Below are 23863 nucleotides of genomic sequence, written 5' to 3' on the forward strand. Positions count from 1 at the left end.
ATGGGCCAAAGGCTAAAGGTGATGCTCCAACGTTATAGAGAGTTTTGGGTGACTGTCCAGGCAGCAAACTATCTCTGTAATTTTTTTTTCACTTTGAAAGCTGCTAACCTGCATTCCCTGTTTACTTAGGAAATTAATTTTATTCCTTCTCAAGTCTCTGATGGGGTTGAAGACCAGATAGTTTAGTTTTACAATTAAGCTGAGTTGTTTAGGGGTTAAGATATTTTTAGGTCTAGACAGATGCTTTAGGTTGATAGAGATGAGATATGATAGATATTGATTTATATTCAGGATTTCAGACCCACCAAGATAGGGAAATGTGTTCTTCAAGGTTGCCAAATACAAATAGCCAAATCCCTATGAATGTAACATTTATATAATTCCTAATTCCTGATTGTTTCATGGGCCTTCTTGCTGTAGATAGTTTATTGTATATATGTGTAAAATATAAATGTATATGTAAAAAATAATAATAATTAAAAAGGAAAATATTTGTTGCATTGCTTTTTTTTTTTTTGTTTTTTGTTTTTTGGCAGACACATAGGACACAACATGCATAAAAGTTCAATGATTCTCAGGTGTTTTCCACCAACAAAATAAGCTAATTCAAGCCAAATTAAAAGTAAGAAATTCGGGATTACCGGGGAAGCTCCTGGGTAGGGTCACAGGAGGGAGTCAGTGCCATTGAGAGGACAGGGGGCGGATGTCTGTGTTATACAGGGAGGAGCCTCTGGGGGAGGGGAAGGGCCTGAAAGTTCAGGGCAGAAGGCAGGGTGTGCCAGCCATGCCCTGTAACATGTGGGGACCAAGACGGTCCAGTCATACATGCAGGGTTTTACACACAAAACACCTGAAGGGATCATAAAGGGATAAATGAATTGACAAGGCTATAAATGGACGAAGTGGGTGCACCAAAATTATTCATATTTCTATTGAGAGTAACAAGTTGAAAAAAGAAATTGAGCAAAGTACCATATCCTAAGTAGTGCAAGTATTGGGGATCAGTTCAGAAACCTACAAAATGTTACTAAGAACGTCAAACGCAGATCCAAGAAATAGTGGTATACTTCACATTATAAGCTGGAAAACGCAAGCGCCTTAAGATGAGAGTTACCCCTAGATTTACTTAGAGGTTCAAAGAGATTTTCATCAGAATTTTAAATATGTGGATGATGGTACAACTCACTCGAAGTGTACAAGACCTGGATAAACTACACAACCTTGGAAAAGAAGAAAGAAGTCTTAAGTTACCATATTTCAAGGCAAATTGTGAAACAGTAATTAAGATTTCAGGTATTATTAAAGATACCAGGTCTGAGAACAGGTAAATGAGCGGATGAGACAGCATGCAGAGTTGAGAGATGAGATGGTGGCATAAAGCTCTTTGGTGGCCTGCAGGTTGGAGACACAGGAAAGAGTTGGTGCTGTGGCTGGAGGCTGAGGCCACAGGTGGGTTCCCATTGTTTTGAGGGAATCTCAGTCTTTCCTTGATTGATTAGATGAGGTACATGTACAGTTGGCAGGTTAATACACTCTATTCCGAGTGGACTGATTTAAGTACTAACTTCTTCTTAAAATACCTTTCCAGACATGATGAGCAAATCTGTGACAGTGAGACTTAGCCAACTCAATACATCTGTGTCAACCAAGCTGACATGTCAGTGTCCATCACTGAATGTGGGAAGGGTCTTTCAGCTCTAGAGTAATTGGACAACTGTGCAAAAATTAATAGCTTCAGACTTAACGCATATTATACAGAAAATTGAATTTGACATGGCCACAGACCAAAATGTGATAGGTAGAATCACGAAGCTTATATCTAACAGAATCAGGACACATATTTCAGTACCTAGAGATAAGCAAAGATGTCTTAGGAAGCAAAAATCAATAACACTAAATGAATATTTGACAGCTTAGAATTAATAGCAATAAAAAAAACCTTCCAGTTAGAAAGTGAAAAGGCAAGCCACTTAGACAATCGTCCCACTCACAGTGTATGTGCTCACTTGATAAGGGCTCCTGTATACATGAAGGACAGTAACTCAGTAATAAGAATAAATATTCTAATTAAAAAATGTTCAAAAGAGTGCAAATGTACACCAAAAAGAAACATACCCATGGGTTGGTATAGTCAGTGTTGGCTACTTTGTGGGTTCCTTACTCTCTTCCACCCTTCTCCACTCTTATTAACCCTCTGACACTAGATAGGAGAAGAAAAAAAAAAGGAATAGAGGAAAAAGTGGGGAGAAGTTATCGTTAGACTATTTCCTGATCATTAGGAGCATCAAGTTCCTTGGGGGCAAGTTTGGTCTTTGCAGTCAGGATATCTAATTCCTTCATTTTGTTTCTTTCTTCATGAGGACTTGAAAAGCAACAACCGAGAGCATCCAACCACCATCCAGCCAACAACAGCAGCCCCACCTCTTGGGGCCCTAGCATTTGCATAAGTTCTGAAAAGTTCCCAGAATTCTAAATGTCACACATTTGCAGAAACAGTCTGCAGCTGGTAAAACCACACTCCTGCCAGAGCCTGAGACGGAGTCATAGTCACCTGCTGTGACGCACACCCATATCCCTACACCTGGGGTCAAAACGAAAACATATTCCCATAACATTTCTGTGGATTTTTCATATTCAAAGTCAGGAGAAAAACCTCATTTCTGTGTGTGTGTGTGTGTGTTTTTTTTTTTTGTTTTGTTTTAAGAAACCAAAATCAAACAATTCTCTCTATAGGCTGGAGAGATGGGACCGGTAGTTTAAAAAAAAAACCCAGCACCTATATAAAAGCTGGGCATGTTTGGCGTATATTTTTCTTAAAAAAAAAAAAAAAAAAAAAAACAGCTCTAAGGGCCTGAGAAGGAGGACCCCGTGGATTTGCTGTCAAGCCAGCCTGAAAAAGTGAGCTCTTGGTTCACAGAAAGACCACGTCTCAAAAAACAAAGTGGGAGGCAACACAGGAAAAAACTTAATATTGACTCTAACCTTCACATGTGCATATACAGGCCAGTGCACCCATACACATATGTGCACCCACATGCACACACCACGTATACACACATAGACAAAGGAAAAGAACGTGTCCAAATGGTTAAGACATCTTTGAGAAAATGTGCGATGCTATTCACCATGAGGAGAAGGCAAATCAAGACCAGTGGCACACACCCATCAGCTCACACATGTGAGCAACTGCCTGTAACACGGCTGTGAAGATAGGAGAACAAGTGATGCTCCTGTGGTGCTGAGGAGACTGTAAAATGCTCTAGCCCTTTGGGAATTCACGTTTTTATGAAAGCTGAACGTGGGCAGCAATTCCAGGCCTTGGTCATACACGCAAAGGGCTTGCAGGGGGGCGTTTGTGGGACACTTAATCAGAACAGTAGCCGGAAGCTGGAAGCAACCCATACGTCTATCTATAAGTAACTGGGTAGACTGTGATGCGTGCAGGCAATTGGGCATCTCTCAACAGTAGAAAAGAACAAAGGACAAATATAGTCGTCATTCCTCGTGGATTCTACTATGTGTTAAGATGTGGTTGTCGCTGTGGAGCGAATGTCCGCGACGTTTCTGTGATTTATGAACATGCATGAATGGATGGACAAAAAGTTGTAATCACCTGTTGCATCCGGTTCCCACGGAGGGGGGCTGAAACCAGGTGCCATCTTCTTGCTCAAGCTCCCTTGCTGTAAATGTGTTGTTTTCGTTGTTTATTTAATGTCACACTTCTCATATTTTGTGCTTTTTGTTAGCCATTTTGTTGTTTAAAACCATCCTCAAGTGTAGTGCAAAGAGCCATACATGTAGTGCCAATGGCAAGAAGGCCACGATGTGAACATTATCAAATAACCAGAACACACCAATTATGGTTCTGTTGGTTTATATGTGTTGATAAACTAACATACACACACATGTAACATGGACACATCATAACACTCAATAGGAATTACATTTATGTTATGTTCGAAACCTCGTGAGTCTAATGAGTCTAACCTATGGTCGTCAGAATATCAGTGGCCTCTGGAGGAGTACTGACTGGAAAATAGCATAAGGACATTCTTTGGCTTGGCAGAAAGGCTCTGCGTCTTCTCCTGGGAGGTGAGGCTTGGTTTCAAAGCGGCTGTTTGGGTTCGCTAGCTGCATTGTCCTTCTATGGCCACAGGGTGGCAGTGTTGTAGAGATGACGAAAATCAGGCCCTGAATTGTGTTCTGTCCTGTGTCACGGAGCCTTTGTTCCTTGTAACACCCTAAACAGCGTCCTTTGAAGGAGACCTACACTGCAGGCAAAACAGTAGCACAGCACAGCATAGTCCCGGAGCCTGTTCTCCCCCTTCCCTAGACTTGCGCATCACCTCAGATCCCCACTCCAGTCTGCATCCTACGTCCAAAAAGCAGCCCCATTCTCTGAGCACCAGGTACCCCAACCTGTCAAATTCAGCCAGTGAATCTGAAACTGCATCCCAGAAACAGTTCAGAAGAGAAAAGCTTTTTTTTTTTTAAATTGTATGTCACATAATTAGTGTTTCCTTAAGTAACACCTGGAAACGCAGGAAATGCTTATCTACAGGGTGTAAAATGTGCTCCACTAAGAAAGACATGGAATGGTGAATTCCAGGCTGCTACCACTGTGTACCCAGGATGGGGTGGGGTCAAGGTGGTCAACAACAGCATGGAGAGCCTTTTTAGCCTCATTTAAAAAAAAACAACTCACATACAGTGTGGAGAGCATATGTCCGTGTGTTCATATATGCACACACATGCATATATAAATCTTTCCCCTTTTTGTGCGTGCGATATGTATACATGTCTGTGCATACACATGTTTGTATAAGTGTGGTCACATGTGAGTGGAGGAGCATGCACTGTGCACGTGTAGAGATCAGGGGTTGGCATTCAGTATCTACCTTTATCATTCTCCAATGGATTTACTGAGTCAGCCTGGAGCTCGCCCATTTGGAGGTCCGGCTAGCCATCCTACCTTGCCTTGGGGATGCCATCTCTGCGGTCCCAGCCCTGGGACGACGGTGGGTTGCCATGGCTGCCTTCTGTGTGGGTGCTGGAGGTTTGGAATCCAGTCCTTGGGCTTTCAGAGCAAGGGCTTCTGGCACTGAAATGTCCCCTCAGCTCTCTCTTTAAAATTAATTCATTTTCTTACAGCTTTATAGAATATATTGGGCATGTGTCACCCTTGCCTCATCTCCCCTGTGCCCCTTTCTCACTCCTCTTCTTTCTTATAGTCATTTGACTGAGATGCCCCCTATGGTCTCTGGCATTTGACTACTCGGTCCCCACCTGGTGACACGGTTTGGGCAGGTTGCAGGAGAGGCATGTTGCTGGGCGTGGCCTCGAAGTTTTCAAGATCTTGCCATTCTCAGTATGCTCTCTGCTTCCTACCTGTGGTTTAGGATGCGAAGCTCTCAGCTGTTTCCACGGCCACACCAACTGCCTATTGCCACACTTTGTACCGGGACAGTCCCCGCCCCTCTCCCCCTCCCCCCCCCCCTTGGAGCTGCAAGGCAAATAAACCATTTCTTCTAAATGGCCTTGGTTGTGGTATTCTATCACAGCAAAGGAAAAGTAACTAATACAGTCCTCTAGACAATTCCACTTCTACTTTCATTTAATATTCAACACACACATGCATGGAAATTTATCTTTGGCTAAGCTATCTGTTTCTCATGCTCTCTATTATGTCCGCACCATGGCCACATCTAAACTATGAGTATTTTGTATTTACTCTTCCTGTACCGTTTTGCTTTATTTGACATTTATTATTTTTAGTCCCCCTGAAGATTTAGGATCTATGTCGTAAGGTAGGAGTTTGATAAAAGGTTGCTTTGTTTTTTGAGGCAAGATCTTACCATGTAGCCCAGGCTAGCCTGAAATTTGCTATGTAGCCCAGGCTGGTCCCAGCCTCCTGAAAGCTGGGATTATAGTGGATGTCATCACCTCAGAAATGTACGTTTAAGCCAGGCATGGTTCTATATGCCTGTGACAGCATTTGGGAGGTGGCAACAGGAGGATGAGGGGACTGTGTGTGTGTGTGTGTGTGTGTGTGTGTGTGTGTGTGTGTGTGTGTGAGAGAGAGAGAGAGAGAGAGAGAGAGATGTGTGTGTGTGTGTATGTGTGCGCATGCTGTGTGTGTATGTATGTATATCTATATTATTTATTTATTTATTCATTTTACATCTTGGTCATAGTTTCATCCCTCCTCACTTCCCAGTCCCACCTTCCCTCCCTCTACCCCACCTCAGAAAAAGGGAGCCCCACTTCCCAGTTCATCAAGGTGCATCAGGACTGAGCGTGTTCTCTTCCACTCTGGCCTGCCAAGGCAGTCTCTCCATGGGGAAGTGGAGAATCAGGAGTTTTAAGGACACCACTGCTACATAGTGAGTTTGAGGCTAGCCTGAGCTACGTGCAAGTCTGTATGCAAAATAACAAAATAAAAAATTATAAAACCAATTAGCCAATCTACTCAGAGTTTTGACTGCACCATAGTGCATTAGTGGGCTCTACCTCACAGGTGAAGTCCTGTGAGCAGCATTCCATACTGTCAGGTCCAAGGCTACGGCCTCCGGAAGGTTAGTAGTCAGGACAGCACAGGAAAAGGGACAAAGCATGTGCTTGCGGCTCTCACCTCCCAGTACGTCTCTGTTATCCCAGCGGCGTTACCATATGACTGTGAAAATGGGCAGAGGTCTCTGTACAGATCACCCCTAGATTTTCAAAGAGCATCCTATGCCCGGACTTTCATAGTCCAATGTTCAGAATCTGAGAGAGGGACTTTCTTTTCTGCTGCAGGCAGAGTGGCTGCACCCAAGAGCCCTCTGCTATTTTTCTACCAGCCAGCCATCTTCACTGAGGCCTTGCATGTGCACCTTTGGCTCTTTCCCCCACACAGGGCATACTCCAGGAGTCACTGGACCTATGGGTCAGGAAGCTGTGTAGCTCACCTGCCATCTGTGACTCAGGCTCTCTCATGCGTTGTAGGTCCACCTTGGGGAGAACCTTCTTCATTGGCAATTAGCAGACTCAGTGCTCATGGCTGCTGCTTGAGGGGCCTCAGGTCTTTGGCTGGTAACTGAACACTCTTCTTTTTTCTTTTTCTTTCTTTCTTTCTTTCTTTTTTTTTTTTTTTTAAGATTTATTTATTTATTACGTATAGTGTTCTTGCCTGCGTGTACTCCTGCATTCCAGAAGAGGGCACCAGATCTCATTACAGATGGTTATGAGCTACCATGTGGATGCTGGGAATTGAACTCAGGACGTTTGGAAGAGCAGCCAGGGCTCTTAGCTCCGAGCCGTCTCTACAGGCCCCTGAACACTTTTCATAATCCCTTGGGTATATTGGTCTCTCCATGGGAAAGATTACAACATGGTGGCTGGCTTTCCTTAGAATAAACGAGAGAGGGAGGGGGAGAGGGAGGGAGAGAGAGAGAGAGAGAGAGAGAGAGAGAGAGAGAGAGAGAGAGAGAGAGAGAGAGAGAATACGAATATATCACAGTCAGATCTTTTTATTGTCTCCTCATTTTTGCCCACACCGAGGGAAGGGATATACACAGAGGTGCTGACAAGTCTTGGAGTCCATTGAGGAAGCTGCCTACCATTGGGGCGTTGCTAGGCTCAGCCTCTGTCAGATGTAGTCACGTTGGGCAGAGAAAGGTTTGTGCCCTTAGGTTAACAAGAAGCAGGTTTCTAACATTACTTGCTCCTCACGACTCCGTTGTTAAAAAGAAGCAGGCCTTTAAAAGCTGAAAGGGAGATTGGCATAACGGACGTGGCGAAGGAGACTAACAGGTTAGACCAAGGGCTTACAGGAAAGTTGAGAAGGCCATTATATACAAACCAAACTGAACGGCGTGCTGGGGGTGTTGGCTCACACCTGTAATTCCGTGCTTGGGAGGCAGAGGCAGGCGGGTCTCATTATTCAAGGTTAACCTGGTCTACAGATGTGAGTTCCAGGACATCCTGGGCTACACAAAGAAAATCTCTCTCTCTCTCTCTCTCTCTCTCTCTCTCTCTCTCTCTCTCTCTCTCTCTCTCTCTCTCTCTCAAAAAAAAAAAAAAAGGAAAAAATAAAGGTGTGTTTAAATATTGAAATAATCTCAAAAGATCTAGGCTTTCCTAAGCCTCATTTCATCCACACGTTTCACCTTCCTGACCAGTATCTGAAACAGTACCCACCTGTCCACTCTGTCTCTGCCTCCTCCCTACCGCTTCTTGCCTGAACCAGGCACTAGCGGCATAACCCTGTAAACCCTCCCAGCTCTCTGGAGGGGAGGCAGGAAGATATGGAGTTCAAGGCCAGCCTCAGCTGCGCAGTGAGGTTGAGGACAGCCTGGGAGACATGTGACCCTGTCTCAAAAAAAACAGAACAAAACAGCAGCGAAAACTCCTACGGATTAAAGAATTTTAGCCCACTGACCAAGTAAAAAAGCAAGCAATGAGTGTGCTAAAACGGTGATAATTCAGATTCGTGTGCACGCGTGCATTTTCGTATATGCAGTGCATTCTTTAAAATCCAGACAGGCTCAGGTGACCTAAGCTAGTTTGAAATGTAGGCAGCGATTAAATCCACTTGGTTTCTCTGAGGAAATTACGCCGGGAAACAAACCTCACAGAACTGGAGAGTCTATGGGAAGACACTGAGCGCCTACGCCCTCTCTTATAAAATGTATTCTTGTCGCTATTTGATTGGCTGTCTCCTCCAGGTCCCCTTCTCGCATTGATCTATGTTCCAGTCTATCATTTTCAGACCCAAGCACTGTATTGGTCCGTCGCGGCACTCCCGCAGGAGGAGCTCCCCAGTGACGTCAAAGATGCTCTCCTCCCACATTCCGAGGTCTAGGCGGAGACTTCCCGCGACTCTGCCTCTGGGGGCGGGACATGGATGAGAGAGGGACTTTTGATTCGGTATAGATGACAAGACGGGCGTCCGATTGGTCACCGTCTTGGAAGGAGGTGGGGTCGCCTCTGGGTCCCGGAGCAAAGCTCAAGAGGCCAGGGGAGTCTCAAAGTTTGTCTGGAGCAGTAATAGGGAGTGGGCTTGTCGCGCGAGGGCTTTCTTGAGATGAGAGCTACCTTCTTGCCTTCTTTTTGGATGCACAGCCCGATTTAGCCCCTGCACCTCCCGCTCGAGGCCAGCAGGCTTGTCCTCCCCGGGGTTTCACAGATCTCCGAGGACACGGGTCACGGAGCCCTCGGCAGGATTCTCCAGGGTCCCGGCGCTAGTGCATAAGTTCCACGCGCGCACACCCAAGCATACGCGGAGAGAGGCATCTCACCGGCCCGCGGCGGCTCGGCGTGGTCCCCTCCTGCCTCAGCATCCTCGGGCCCGTGCGGCGCCCACCGCCATGGAGGTGCTGGAGAGCGGGGATCAGAGCGTCCTGCAGTGGGACCGCAAGCTGAGCGAGCTGTCAGAGCCCGGAGACACAGAGGCCCTCATGTACCACACGGTGAGGACCTGTGGCCCGGGCATGGGGGGCGGGGGGTGAGGAGAAAAGCGGCTTTTGTCACCAGCTGGAGACGGGAACTGGGAGGCAGCGTCTGGGAAGGGGCATGGCCATAACTAGAGGTCTGGGGATGGGAGTTTTCCTCTATGAACACATGGAGGTGCACAGCTGGGGCCTTTAAACTTTCTTGTCAGTAATGACCCTTTGTATTCCAAAGCAGTCTTTATTATTTTCCTATCAGTAGCACCATTTCCTATTGCTAACGGTACAGCAATTCTGGGAAGGGAATGTGTTTTGAGAATAATGCCTCCACCCAGTTACAAGGAATTTTGTGGTAAGGTTTGTTAAGAAAGAAAGAAAGAAAGAAAGAAAGAAAGAAAGAAAGAAAGAAAGAAAGAAAGAAAGAAAATTGAACAAGCTAGTGCAGTATGTAGTATTTTTTCCATTTGTTTTTTAAACTCCCCTCCCCCATCTAGGTTTCTTTACTTTCTTGTTTATATCTTTAAAATGTATGTGCGTGTTGAAAAGCCTTCTTTCTCCACACTGCACGGCAGCCGCCTTACTTGGCTACTTCAACTGCACAGCCTCGAGGAACGGCTTCCTCCCTTTTCAGGGGAAAGATCAGCGAGAAGTCCGGAAAATCTGAGGCAGCTGCGTATTTCAGAGAGGCTTTGGGGAGAGGTGGGACTCCCCAGTTCCTTCCAGCGGAGACCTCTTTCGAGACTCAGCTGTCACAAGCGTGGCTCATTTAAAGATGTCACGTTCAGCTTTTTGCAAAAGAAAATCTTGTTTGTGGTAGCTTGTGTTGGTAATATGGCTTTGTTAGAAAGGGGACAGGGTAGGGGGAGCGCGGCGGGGGCGGGACGGACAGATAGAAAGAGAGAGACAGAGAGACACTGACTCTGAGGTAAGGGCATGCTTGGCTGCTTTCCTGTCTTAGTGCTGTTAATGGGGTCAGTACCAGGATATTTGAAACTTTTGCAAACCGTCCCACAGGCTCCACCTCTTGAGCCTTTGCTTCTGGCTGATGGTATTTTGGGAAAAGGGATGGGGCCTCCCTGCTGCTTCCCACCAAAGCATTTGTGGTGGCTGAGAAGGTCTGGTTAAAAAAAGAAGCCATGCGCAGGCTTGACAGGGAGTGGTGGTTCACTCTGGGGCAAAAGCCAGATGTTGAGTGTGATCCATATCATCCGGCCCTTTGCCCACTGTCTATCCCGATGCCATCTTTGGGTTGGGAGCCTTAGATGTCTTTCGTGTGCTCTAGAAAGAGCCTGAACATTTTGGCCCATAGCTACTTATTATTTTTTATTTTTATTTTTTTAACTTTGGGGACTCCAGATGTTTCCACTGACATGTGCTTGACGATGAGCGGAGAAACAGCTCTTCCCTTGTTTGTTGCGACGGCTCTCACTGAAAATGTGTACAAGGCCACAGCTTCGGGCCATCCTCCAGTGGGTGGGATAAACTGTGCAGACAGCCATATTGCTGGGTCCTGAAAGATCCCAGACTAGGCGTGGAGATGAGTCCTTACCTGGGACAGGCAGTAGCTGTGGGTCAAAATCTTGGCTTGGCTCCAGCTACCATCTTTACAGCTGCAGAGCTGGGGACCTTGCATTCCTTTTGATATTAACGACTTAGGCTTTCAGTGTCCGTGTGGCAAAGCAGTGGTGTGGGGTCATTTTTCTGATAAGACTGTTTAAGGTCTTCTGAACAGCTCACGTATACAAAACGCCACTCACGATTGCTGCAAGCCGTTAGTACGTGTACATGAATTAGTAATGAAGGAAGCCTGGACGGCTGGTCCGGATGCCTCAGAACTAGGGCAAGTTTGGAAATGATTTGAAAACCGGTACTTTACCCAGCTAAGGCTTGAACTCAGATGTGTATGTTGCTGAGCCGTTAGCACAGTTTGTCCATGATGGCGGAATCCCCAAGTGGACCGAACGATAGTCTGGTTTTATTGTGTTTCCATTCCGTGATAGTCTCTCACTTCATATTTTATTGAATTGTTTCCATGTGCCAAACACTATTCTAAGCACTTGGGATACATAATGAACAAAAATAGAGCGAAGCACATGACTCTGTGGGGTTTTGCATTTTTCTTGCATGTGTTTGCAAATCTGTAGGAAAACAAACAAACAAACAACAAATGATGAGCACAAAAGAGAGACAAGCAATGCAGTGTGCTCGGCATTTTAAGTGCAGTGCAAAGAAGTAAGGGCAGGCCGGTGTCCCCAGGATAGAGACCTCGAGAACGGAGGCTTAGGAAGGAAGCCACGAGCAGAGTCTCTTACCAGGGCCTTGAAGGTGGGTGTTATCTCAGCATGAGGAAAAGCCTAGGCTTCCAGGCTGGTGGTCAGAGGTGGGGAATCTCGGACATGAACTGCGTCTGTCACGTCATCTTCTGTTTTGGGTACCCTGTGATGGTGAATCTTTTTCTTTGTCAGTATGGGCTACTTCCAAGATGCTGGTGCCTGGTTTTGGAATGAGCCAGGTACGTTTTCTAAGTTGAGTGTATTGAGAGGAGAGCAGTGGGTGGGGAGTAGAAGAAGTGTTGTCTTTGGGAAAAGTGCTAAGAGATGATACTAGCTATAGTCTATAGGTCAGAGGGGCCTCGGTGTGCCTGTGCCCTTGTGCAGTCTCCCAGCTCCCTACTCTTGGTTGAATGGTCTCTTTTGACTCTCTGTCTCTCTCCTCCCCTCTCCCCCTCTGTCTCTGTCTCTTTCTCTGTCTCTTTCCATCTCTCTCTCTCTCTCTCTTTCTCTCTCTCTCTCTCTCTCTCTCTCTCTCTCTCTCTCTCTCTCTCTCTCTGTGTATTTGCCTGTGGCAGCCAGAGTAAATCTTGGGTGTTATTCCTCAGGTACCATCTATCTCCTTTGTTGTTGTGTGAGACAGGGTCTCTCATTGGCCTGGAATATGTCCTGCAGGTAGGCTGGGTGGTCAGTGAGCCCCAGAAATCTACCCTTCTCTACCTCCCCAGTGCTGGGATTACAAGCCTCGTATAGCAGGCCCGTTTGGGATGGTTGGTTGGTTGGTTGGTTTTTGATAACCCTGGTCCTAGGGACTGAACTCCAGTCCTTGGCCTTGCAAGGTAAACACATTCTGGGCTGAGCTTTCTCTCCAGCCCTGCTGTCACCATCTTAAAAAATCTTAGTCATTTTCGGATAGGAGCTCTATAATTTTATTTTGCAAGGGCTCCCCCAATTTATGCTGGGGTCCTACTAAAAAACATCGTGCCTAATGCTTCACTAAGATCACCCTGCTTTCCCTTTCCATGACCCAGGGAGAGAGTCCTTCTTTGTGTAGTTTTTCACCATGGGTGGCAGGGACTGGACTCAGGTCCTCCGGTTTCTGCAGTTAAGTCCTTTTCACCTGCCGAGCCATCTTGCCATTTGAGCCCATTTTCTCCCATTAGTTTTGTTTCATACGTAAGAAAACTAAGACTCGGTGCACTGTGGAATGGTGTGGGCCTTGGGCCTCACAGCTAATTAGTAATGTAACCTAGATGCGAAGCCAGATCCGCCTGACTCCAAAGCCCATTCTACTACAGGTTGAAAAATCCTGACTTAAAGAGAAGAATCTTATTAGAAGGTTGGGGGAAAATGATAGGGTTATAGAAACTGCTGCGTCCCAGGCAGCTAATGCTTAGCTGGGGCCAACAGCTCCGTGACCACAGCTCCGTGACCAGGTTCATTGCTTTAAGCTGGGATTCAGCCGACAACACATCTGGTCACCAAGGCGCTGTTGTAGCAAACTTTTCACACACTCAATTTCAAAAAGAGAAAATGTCTGAGTTGCCCAAGGCTGGGATTTTTTTTTTTTCTTTTTCTTCTCAGGTGTGTCTTGTGAGTGTGAAGAGCTATGCTTTTCTTGTTCAGCTAGCCATGAAGACTTCTCAGTCCTGAAGGCTTAAGGCTTAGGGGAGACCGTCATTAGAAGGATCAAACACGTGAACAGGGTGGTTGTGGGCTTGCTCCGCAGATCCCGAGTGGCTGAAGCGTCGGGCTTTCCTTTTGAGGCTTATCTAAAGCCGCCTGGGCTGGAAGCATGACTCAGAAGGCCCTGGGTTCCATCACCAGCACTGACGAAAAAAAGTTGTCATTAAGGTGAGGAATGTTATTCTACATCAGCAAAGTCATTTTCGTACGAAAGCTGCTGCTTTCAGACTGATCGAGGCTGGACGTGTGTTTAGAACCTTGGCCGACACAGAGCTGAAGGCTTGTCTCGTAGGGTCAGGAGCTGCTCTGAGAAACCTTGCTCTTTTTTGCCGGCATGCCTGGGTGTAGGACTGTTCTAATGCTATACGAACCTGTAAGGTTCTATGTAAGTAATATTCCTGTGAATTCTCTGTGGGCTTTTCCAGTATAAATTCATAAGCCCTGCATTAAAGCCCACCCCTCATATTGCTGCAGGCGTTTCGTGGAGACACCAGGCAGAAGGACGCTTGGTGGAATGGCTGAAGGCTGACCATGGGTTGTGCAGAGTAAACATTGCTATCTTGGCCACTTTTTGCCCTTCCATTTTATCTGGCAAAGAAAAATTTTGTTGATTTTTCGCAACGATTCTATCCATTGAAACATGAGTAGGTAGGAACTGGTCTTTGCAAAGATGGCCACAGACGTCCGGCTTGTCTAAGGTGTACAGTACAGTGTAAGTGAGTTGGGGTTATTACGCTACTCAGATGTTCTTTCTGGTCGGTTTCTAAAGTGAAATGGCTGGTCCCGGCCTGTGGTAGGGAGGGGAGCTAAGGGAAGCTGATGGTATCCCATGGGAAGCATCCTCTGGCTGACATCATCTGCTGAGAAGTCGGGTCCATGTCAGAGGTTGAGGTGTTTGCTGTCCCTGCCAGCAGGCCCAGACACCGGGGTGGTCCTCATGGGCAGTGAAGCCTTCAACTGGACAGTCTCACCTGGGTTCCACCCCCTGTTGTTGCTCGCTGCGAAGTCCTGATGGGGAGTCTGGGTCCTCATTGGCCGTGAATGTCATTGTTTCCCGTCACTTGACCTTCACCTGTTGAATAAACATAGAGTTCTGGCAGGGCACAGACTTGTAAAGTACAATTTGGCCTTCCTACATCGTGTCTCCTTCAAGTTTTCCTTCTTGGGCCCCAAGTGCTATCACTTTGATGTCCTCTCTCCAGCTCCTTTTCTTCACTTAATATTAAAAAAAATCCAAGTGCGTTCTTATTGAACCATAATTAGTTTAGAGCCAAAGGGTGACTCTGTACATGGAGAACTTAAGGCAGCAGCCAAGGAGTAGGTGCGGAGCACTTGGGCCTGGGGGTGGGTGGTGAGTCTCTCCTGCTCTGTTATTCCATACCTAGCACCCTTGGGTGACAGCCTCCCTTGCTCATGTGTGGCTAAATTATGTATGATTTAAGGACACCAATTGTCTCTGTAAATATCTTTTGGTTTGTTTGTTTGTTTTTGAAGACAGGGTTTCTCTGTGTAGCCTTGGCTGTCCTGGACTCACCTTGTAGACCAGGCTGGCCTCAAACTCACAGTGATCCTCCTGCCTCTGCCTCCAGAGTGCTAGGATTAAATGCGTGCGCCTCCATACCCGGCATGTCTCTGTAAATATCTTTAACCTGTTATTTGGTTGTTTCCTGGATTGTTCAGATGGTGTTAACAACATGAGTCGGGAGACATTAGCTGTGGACAGGGCGGAGTTTTATATTTGCCTTTATTCCTGAAAGCTCTCAGGGACAGTGTTCTGGGGAAGGCTGGAACCCGATGTGGGGCTGCCCATGTGGAAGGATGCAGCGGTGCATCTGAATAGACAGCTGCATGAGTCACAAGTCACAGTGCTTGCAGCTCCAAGTATCCAACCCCTGACTCAGGTCCACATGTGTAAGTAAAGTATTCCTCATGTTGCAAAGTGCTGAGAAATGTAGCTCATTTGGATGATTCAATAGTTCCTCGTTGTCCCAGTGGACCACCGTTCCACCCATCCGCGGTGGGTGCCTGATGGACATCACGGTTGCAGATATTATATCCACAATGACAGTATCCAGAGGAAGAAGAAAGATGGGTTCTTCCATGTATCCCTTTTTGCGGATGGAAGAAACTTGTTTTTACAAAAGGGTTTTTTTTTTTTTTTTTGGTTCGTTTGTTTACTTTCACTTATTTATTGTGTGCACGGGTGTGTTCATGTTATGTGTGTGCCGCACATGGCTGTGGCCTGCAGAGGCCAAAAGAGGATGTTGGGTGTTGGGTGAAGCTGGGGTTACAGATGTTTTTGAGCTGCCCAGTATGGCTGTTGGGAACCAAATCCTGGTCCTCTCCAAGAGCAGCAAATACCTGTAACTGCTGAGCCGTCTCTCCAGCTTCCCGGGAAATGGTCTCAATAGCTCCCCAGCTGACCTAATTTACTGTTAGGATTGGGTCACACGTCCACTTCCAAAAAAGGCCGCTGGAGAAGAGGGCGTAGGATTGGAAGGACTGGCCTCGATTAATCATGTCGGGATCAAAGAGGTACTAGGGGTCTGGTGTGATTCCTGGTATAATAGTCTGTCTAAAGTTATGTTTGGTTAACAAACAAAGGTGCGCCTGCTGTCTCTCAAAGGTGGGATAGCAAGTAGAAAAATGTTTTAAATCAGTAACTATCAGCCATGAGAACAAAAGGACAAGCCCAGATTCTATGCTGCTTGTAAAGTCTCAGGATTGTTTAGCTGCGTTACAAGTGTCCAAGGGAGGGACACTAGAGTGGCAGGGGGCAAAAAAATCCATGAAATGCATACGCTGCCTGTTCATGAAACTAGGGTCAGAGAGGTGCGGGGAGGGTGTGGCTCACTGACTGGGACAGGCCAGACTCTTAAGCATCAGGACCAAATGCCAGCTAGTAGGACCAGTAATCTTGTGCACCATGCAACGCAAGAATGACATGTTCCATTCCAGGTCTGTAGCAGGGTGAAAGCTGAAGGCCATTTTCAAAGTTATTTTCCTACTTGCATGTGGTTGCTCAAATATCGGTGAGGCATCCTGTGTCTGCACACAACTTGGACTTCCTGCCACAGCCTGGCCTCCCTGCTGACTTTTGTGGGGAAAGGCCCTAAGGCCTGCCTGGCCATTTGCTGTAGTTGAGGCTATGACTGTAGGGCCCCAGAGAATTCCTGTGCTTCTGCCTGGAGAATGGAAAGGAAATAATGAGACATGTCATCTTACCACTTGACCTAGTCCCTCCCTGCTCACTGGGTGTTCCCCAGCTCTTCCAAATACAGGTCCCAAGTGGCCTTGGGTTTTCTCTGGAAGGAATTGGAGGCTGTAGCCTACAGAGTGGGTTTCATATGAGGAGTCTGAGACTTGGAGTTGCTCCCCCTGGAAAACAGGCTTCTTGGGGTGCCTTCTAGAAATGCCTTCAGTCTTCTCATGCTCTTCTCTTCGCTAAGGTCAAGTGTGAAAAGCTAAGCAATCCAGGATAGCTCCTTGACATGCCGCCATCTTGGAAAGTGGAGAAACTAAGTGATTCTGGCCTCTTTGGTTGATATGTAACAGTGTATCAGTAAACACACACACACACTAAATCTGTGTTGTCATGGAGGCTTTTTAAGATATGCAGGTTTAGTTTGATAGGGAGTCTGTGTAATCAATGTCTTAGTTAGGGCTTCTGTTGCTGTGATGAAACACTATGACCAAAGCAACTTGGAGAGGAAAGGGTTTATTTGGCTTACACTTTCAGATCACTGTTCATCACCGAAGGAAGTCAGGACAGGAACTCAAGCAGGACAGGAACATGGAGGCAGGAGCTGATGCAAAGACCATGGAGGGTGCTATTTACTGGCTTGCTCACCATGGCTGGCGCAGCCTGCTTTCTCAACCCAGAATGGGCTGGACCCTCCTCCACCAATCACTAATTCGATGCTTTGCGGTCAGAACTTGTGGAGGCATTTTTTTTTTTTCCAGTTGAGATTCCTTCCTTTCAAGTTACTCTAGCTTGGGTCAAGTTGACATAAACACTTGATATCCTATCTCTTTTTGTTAGGGAAGACAATGAAGGTGGAGCAGTTGCTTCAGAGCCCTGGCTTTCCCTGTGGGCGGGAGTGGAGGTTGTATTGTGGAGTGGGTGGGTCTTTGATCTGATGACCTTGGCCGTGTTGGTTGGATTTGGTTCATTGCTTATAATAGATGCATTCATTTTTACCCTGTCCTCTATGTCAAGTGTCCTCAGTTTGAGGATGCACTGTCCCAACCTGGGTAGTCTGATGTCATTTGGGAAGCAGCAGGGGGAGGGGGGAGGGGGAGGAGGGATGTAATTATTTTCTCTTATGCATCTGAATCCTTCTCTTGCCATCTTCTATCTTCAGCTATAAACGCGGGTTTCTGCCTTCCACACATGCTTGCCAGCTGCCCCTTCTTGGTCATGTTTCTGTCTGTCTTGTTGATGGTCAGGTTTCTTTTTCCCCACACAAGTAGTTATCAGCTACAGCCTCCATTTCTTCTGTTTTCACTCCTTTCCAGACCCCCATGCTCTGGTTACTGTCACTGACTGTATGGCTCTTTGACCTCCCTCTAAGTGCAAGTCTAACCATTTCTCCCCTCCGTATTTACCTGTTGGGCCTTGTGGAAATATTTGGCAATATTGACCATAGGTTTATCTTGTAACTCTTTTTTTATTTTCCCTTTGAGACAGGGTCTTGCGTTGTAGCCCAGGCTCACTTTGACTTGCTCTATATAACTCAGGCTAGCCTCAAAGTCACTCTGTTTTTTTTGGCAACAGTTTCCAAAGTGCGGGGATTAGAGGCATGGGCTATCACGCCTGGTCATAAAGGGCCTTTGCTTGAGTTTCCACAGCACTGAGGGGGTGGGGGAGGGTCTTAGCTTTTCCTCTCTGGCTGACTTCTTTATCTTAAACATGAGCCTTTGGTCCTTGGCCGTCTCTCTCCCTATATACCCCCTACCTAGTCTGTCAGCTGCAGTGTCACTAATTCTTCACATCTGTTGTTTGTTGATGGAGAGCAAGAGATCTTTGGAGTATGACCTCAAGATTTTTTTCTGGGTCCATCATAGCCGCAGTACAGCTCAGACTGGGGAACCCTTGAATCTCTACAGTGTGTTCCTCTGATCAGGGAGAGCTGAGGCTACTTTGACTCCTGTTATCAGGCGCCCTCGGTGTCCCAGAGATGTTTGGTGACTCAGCAGTCCCAAGGGTAAGCCCGAGCATCGTTCTCATGGGTCACTCCTGGGACAGCTGCTTCTGGAGTCAATGTCACCCACCCAGATACAGTCCGTGTTTTGTCTGGACTCTGCATACATGGGCTAGGGAAATCCTTTGTGGATTTGACTTGGGGTGGAGGTGGTACACAGAGCTGTTTACTGTGTGAAAGGTCAGTGCAAAAGTCAGACCCTCAGGTTGTGTCCCTTACATTCACGTGAGTCTCATAGCTGGTGTTTTGGCGGGTCACAGTCAGCTCGGGCTAAGTCGCCTGCTTCCGAGTTGCTTTTCTCCCAATGTAATTTATTTATCCAAACTTAGAGAAGAGCTTTTGATTGTTGTTGCTGCTGCTGTTGCTGAAGAGTTCAGGTGGGTTCCTGTGAACTAACTGCCCAAATCTCCACGGCCTCTCCTTGTTAGCTGCTTCTGTGACAGGTAGCTCTCAGCTGCTGTCTGAAGCATTTTGTTGTGGGAATTCATCATACACAGTTTGCTAAAGTGTTTTTTGTTTTGTCTTTTTTATATAGGGTGTCACTATCTAGTTCAGGTTGGCCCAAAACTCACTGAGTAGCCTACATCAAATCTTGTTGCCTCAGATCCTCAGAATCCTAGAATTACAGGTGTGAGTCACTACATCAGTCTAAAAGCCCCCTGTCTAGAATCAAAAGCAGGCTACTTAATGCTATAACGAAACCCATTACTTTCCATACTAACTTAATACATTAAAAAAAAAAACTCTAGCATACTTTAATTAAATGGGTAGTTAAAAATAACAACAATAATAATACTCAATGTGCTGACTATTTCATTTGGACAGCCTGATTGACGAGTATAGTCATGTTTGTTGTGTTTAGTTTTAGTTTTAAATTTTGAAACAGAGTTTCCCTCTGCAGTCTAGTCTGGTCCTAGAGGCATGATCATCCTTTCTGTCTCATCCTCCCATATGCTCGGGCATTACATGCGCACAGTACCCCACCTCCTGACTAATGTGTATTTGTAATGTGGAAATCTGTCTTCTGGTTTAAAAGCTGGCTTTAGTGAATCCTAGACAAAATAAAAAGTGGAAAAAAACAGAGAGGTAAGAGACTTTTCTTTTTTCATATTAAGGAGAAAAAGCCTTTCAGACTTCTTGGCAAATAAAAAATGTCTGGGGAGAACCAATCCATGGTTGGTTTCCAAGTTGTCTGAGTGGAAAGTCCTGGTTTGTAGCATTTTGTGCCTTGGAAATGTCTGGATAGTTTTGTGTAAAGGGAAATTCCTTTTGGCTGAGAGAGGGCAAGCTCGCCTGATCCAAACTGATAGGATGATGTTTTTAGACAAGCGGAGGAAATGGGATTTGTGGCAACAGTGCCCCTCCTCACTGGTCAATCCTGTTAACAGACAGCCCGAAGCAGCCAGTCCGAGCCTTGCAAGGGTTCCTTTGTCAAGGCCTTCCTTGCTTCCTGTCCACACATCCTGGGGAAATAACACTTTTGGGTTCTTCCTCCAGTCTCAAGATTGCTGTTTCTCTCTGTGTCTCTGTCTCTCTTCCGTGTCTAGCTCCTCCCCCCCCCCCCATCTTGTTTTCTGAACTGCTTTCCAAAGCCTGTCCTTGTAGGTAGGCTGATATCTGCTCTCGACCTTGCTGGCTCACCCAGTCGAGTGGGAAGGAAGAAAGGCAAGGAGGGTCATTGAGTTACAAGTCATTAAATGCCTGGAATGTGTTTGGCAGGGAGCTGTGTCCAGGCTCTTTCTGCGTGGAGATGGAATGACAAAGGGATGAAGAATTGAGGAACTCTTTACAGAGAGCATGGCACCCACAGTGAGCCCTGTGTAGAAACCGGAGCTTTCCAGCCACCAGAGCGCACAACATAGAAAGATGTGAAAAAGCTAGCATTGAATCTGGGAGTCCTAGGTAGTTTGTTTCAGAACAGGGGTTTCAAACCCAGGATCTTTCTGCTTCCACCCAACAAGTGCTAGGATTACAAATATCCTCCCCCACATGTACCCACAAATACCTTTTGATGGAGTTTAAGAAAAGGGGGACTGTGGGGGGAGTGTTGGGAGCTAGTCCAAGATCATGAAAGGTTTGTACATTTTTTTTTCTGTAGATGGGAAGGTGGGAGGCTGTTAATAAGAGGGCAGAAGTAGAAATATATTTGAGGAAGAAAACGTAGAAAGAGGCTGAAAGAGATGAGTAGAGGATGGAGTTGATAGTGGCAGAAATGACTGGCTAGCTGGGAAGTTCATCCTTGAGGCCTGAGGCCCGCAGGGAAGAGCAGTGTATGTGTGACATGACTGTTAGAAGCCAAAACTGGAGCCTTGGTGGCCTGAGGGGAGGAAGAGTCCGGTATGGGAGACTTCCTGTCCCCTGTGTTGGCTGGCTGAGTCGCCACTGACCCAGAATGGAAATGTCGAGAGCAAATGACTTTGGCGGGAAGATAATGAGCTCATTTTCAGACTTGGTGACAGATGTATTTGTGGAATATCCAGGAGTGATGTTTAAACAGCAGTTGGAAAATTGGGTCTGGAGTTCTGGAGAGAGGTTCCGACTGGAGAGTTGAATTGGGGTGCTGGGAGTCTGGTGCTCTGTAGTGAAGCCAGGGATCTGAGGCAGTGGTCCAGACAGGCCCTGGGGGAGAGGAAGTCGAGGAACAGGGCTGGGGGGTGGGGATGGAGTCGGGATACAGGAGCACCGGCATGGCAGGTGGCTGGTGGAACTCCGAGGGAATGGGCAGAGATGCTGGGGAGTGGTCCAGGGGAGGAAGGCTGGGTGTGCTCTTCAGCTGCCTGCCGAGCCCTCCAGGGATGCACGCGCCTCTTAGTCCAGGGCTATTTCGGTGTCTCTGCAGCCATAGGTGTTCTCTGGTGGCAGAGCCTTCATGCAGGGTACGTGACTCCACCCGGGAAGAGCTGCCTGCTGTGAGTGTGGCCTGCCGGAAGATGGGGAGCAGGTTCCCAGGGTGCGCTGTACACACACAGCACTGCTGTGCTTTATGACAGGGTTCTCACAGCTGGCAGCACCCTTGGTGCCTCTGTGGTCCCACTTTCATCCTGTTGACTATGAGTCATTCTGTCCCTGGATGTCCTTCGAGTCAGCACAGTGTGTGTGTGTGCGTGCGTGCGTGCGTGCGTGTGTGTGTGTGTGTGTGTTTGTGTGTGTGTGTTCGTTCCACAGAAAGGATGGCTAGCTACAGACTTACACTCCAGACTTATGTGCTGGACTTTGCTACGTAACCACAAAGGACCTATTCCCCTTCTGATTTTTTTCTGACAAAGCACTTGGCATGTCCACTCCCGGCCCCAATGAGTTTGGTCAGTGCCATCAACAGTGTTCACACTGTAGAGAAATGAGAGAAAGCCAGGTGTGGTGGCCTGTACCTGTGGATCCCAGCATTGGGGAGGTAGAAACAAGAGGATTAGGATTTCAAAGCAAACTTCAACTGCAGAGATGTTTGGGGCCAGCCTGGGCTACACAAGATTCTGTTTCAATAAGAGAAAAGGGGAGGGGGGTGGAGAAAGAAAAATTGAGAAAATAAAATGCTTCCCCAAACAAATTGGTTCCGGCTTTGTAGGAAATAATAACCGGGCAGGTGAGGACAATGACTTTGTAGTGTGGTTAGGCTGTAGGAAGAATTAAAATAAGTAACTGCAGCTTCCAAGAAAGTGTGCAGTTCTAAGCTGTCACCACAGAGGGCTGTGGCCGACCCCTGCGGGACTCTGCCCTCACTCTCAATTTTACCGAGTCCAGGATATTTTTTTTTTCATGTCTTTGGGTCTCTCGGGGACATGAGGAGTTCTTTATCCTGGCCTGAGGTCAGGCATCTAAGGGCGGAAGACACTCACTCACTCATGGCTGTAGAGAAAAGTTCTGTTTCTGGCTTCCTTGAGGAGCTAGAACTCAGCCTGCAGTCCTGGGTGGGGGTGAGTTTCTGATGTCGAACTAGGACACAAAGAACTCCCTTGCAGCCTTCGGGTCTTGAATTCGATTTTATTCTATTTGATTTCTTTTTGTGACTTGGCCTCACATAATCCAGGCTGGCCTTTTAAACATTTTGTTTGTTCGTTTTAAATATTGAAAAAATTATGTATTTGTGTCTCTGGGAATGGAACTCTGCTCCCATAGTGGCAAGTGCTCTTAGTCACTAGGCTCTCTTTCCAGCCATGGCTTCAAACTCTTCTGCAGCCAAGGGTGACCTTGGATTTCTGATCTCAGAATACGGGGATGTGCCACCACACGTTGCTAAGTGTTGAACCTAGGGCATGTGCATGCTAGGTGCCAAATCCCCAGCCCTTTCACATTCTTTCAATAAGAAAATGTCTTGTAAATTTGAAGCATCTGTTGAGAAGCATTTTCTAATTTTCTTTTTAAAAAATTCACCTTATCTTAAAATTTTAATTTGTTTTATGAATAAGATCACTTTGCCTGCATATATGTCCGGAACATCTGAATCACGTGATCACCCTGCTGTCACACTGTCGGCTGTGACTTCATCAGCTGGGGTTGCCTGTGCCAGTGTTTCATTTTAACTTTGTATCTTAAGATCAGTCATAATGATTGATTTTTCCCCCCATACAACCAGCAGGAACCTTGACTGGCCTACAAGAGAACCTTAAGCCTGTTGGCATGTACATACTATTTTCTCTTTATGCTGACAAGGGCTTATTCAAACACCCAGGTGCAGATCTGAGGGTTTCAGTGGGGTGCAGCTGAAAAATTAGAATGTCCCCCCCCCCTTCCATTGCAGATGGCTTAGTCACTGTAAACTATCCTGTGCCAAGGGGGCTGCAATCTACCAGAGAGTTTATATAAAATTCTAGTGGGAGATAGCTACATAAAACCAAAGACTTCTCAAGCCAGGCTTTGTCACTCTGACTTTTAGCTGCCTGCCTGGCCATGCATTCACTTGGGAGGTACTGCTTGAAGTTGTTTTTCTGGTTCTGTTCTGGGTTTGTGAGTTTCCTTTCCAGGATTCTTGCTCTAGGCTGTGATCCACATTTGAGAGCCCCTGGAAAGCAAAGGCCAAGGGGTGAGGCCAGGACCAAACCGGGACCAAAGATGGAGACAGCTTTGCCCTCTCGTGGGTTCAGGGCATCATGGACTATATAAACACACCCAGTGACCTTGACATTTTTGAGGTGCATATTTTGTATGGTGAAAAAGAGAAGCAGACATGTAGCTGCCAGCAAGTCCTTTGGTAAGGAGCATGAAGTTCTTTAGGGTTGCCTTTGATTTATGGGAAGAAACTGGACCAGCAGAAAGGACAAGTGGACCTAGGAAGGTGATG

The 23863-nt window shown here is 46.6% G+C and overlaps 1 protein-coding gene across 2 annotated transcripts in view; it reads left to right on the forward strand.

The window, feature by feature from the left end:
- Positions 1-8971: 8971 nt before the first annotated feature.
- Positions 8972-23863, forward strand: part of CREB3L2 (cAMP responsive element binding protein 3 like 2) — a 128277-nt gene continuing 113385 nt past the window's right edge. For both annotated transcript variants that reach the window (XM_084786823.1, XM_084786824.1), the window contains exon 1: positions 8972-9449. In XM_084786823.1, coding sequence (XP_084642949.1) covers positions 9348-9449 — 102 coding nt within the window. In that variant the 5' untranslated portion in view covers positions 8972-9347. The remainder of the gene's footprint in view (positions 9450-23863) is intronic.

The sequence above is a fragment of the Acomys minous genome (genome assembly GCF_964271855.1).
Source record: "Acomys minous genome assembly, chromosome: 6".
In the NCBI taxonomy this organism is placed as follows: domain Eukaryota; kingdom Metazoa; phylum Chordata; class Mammalia; order Rodentia; family Muridae; genus Acomys; species Acomys minous.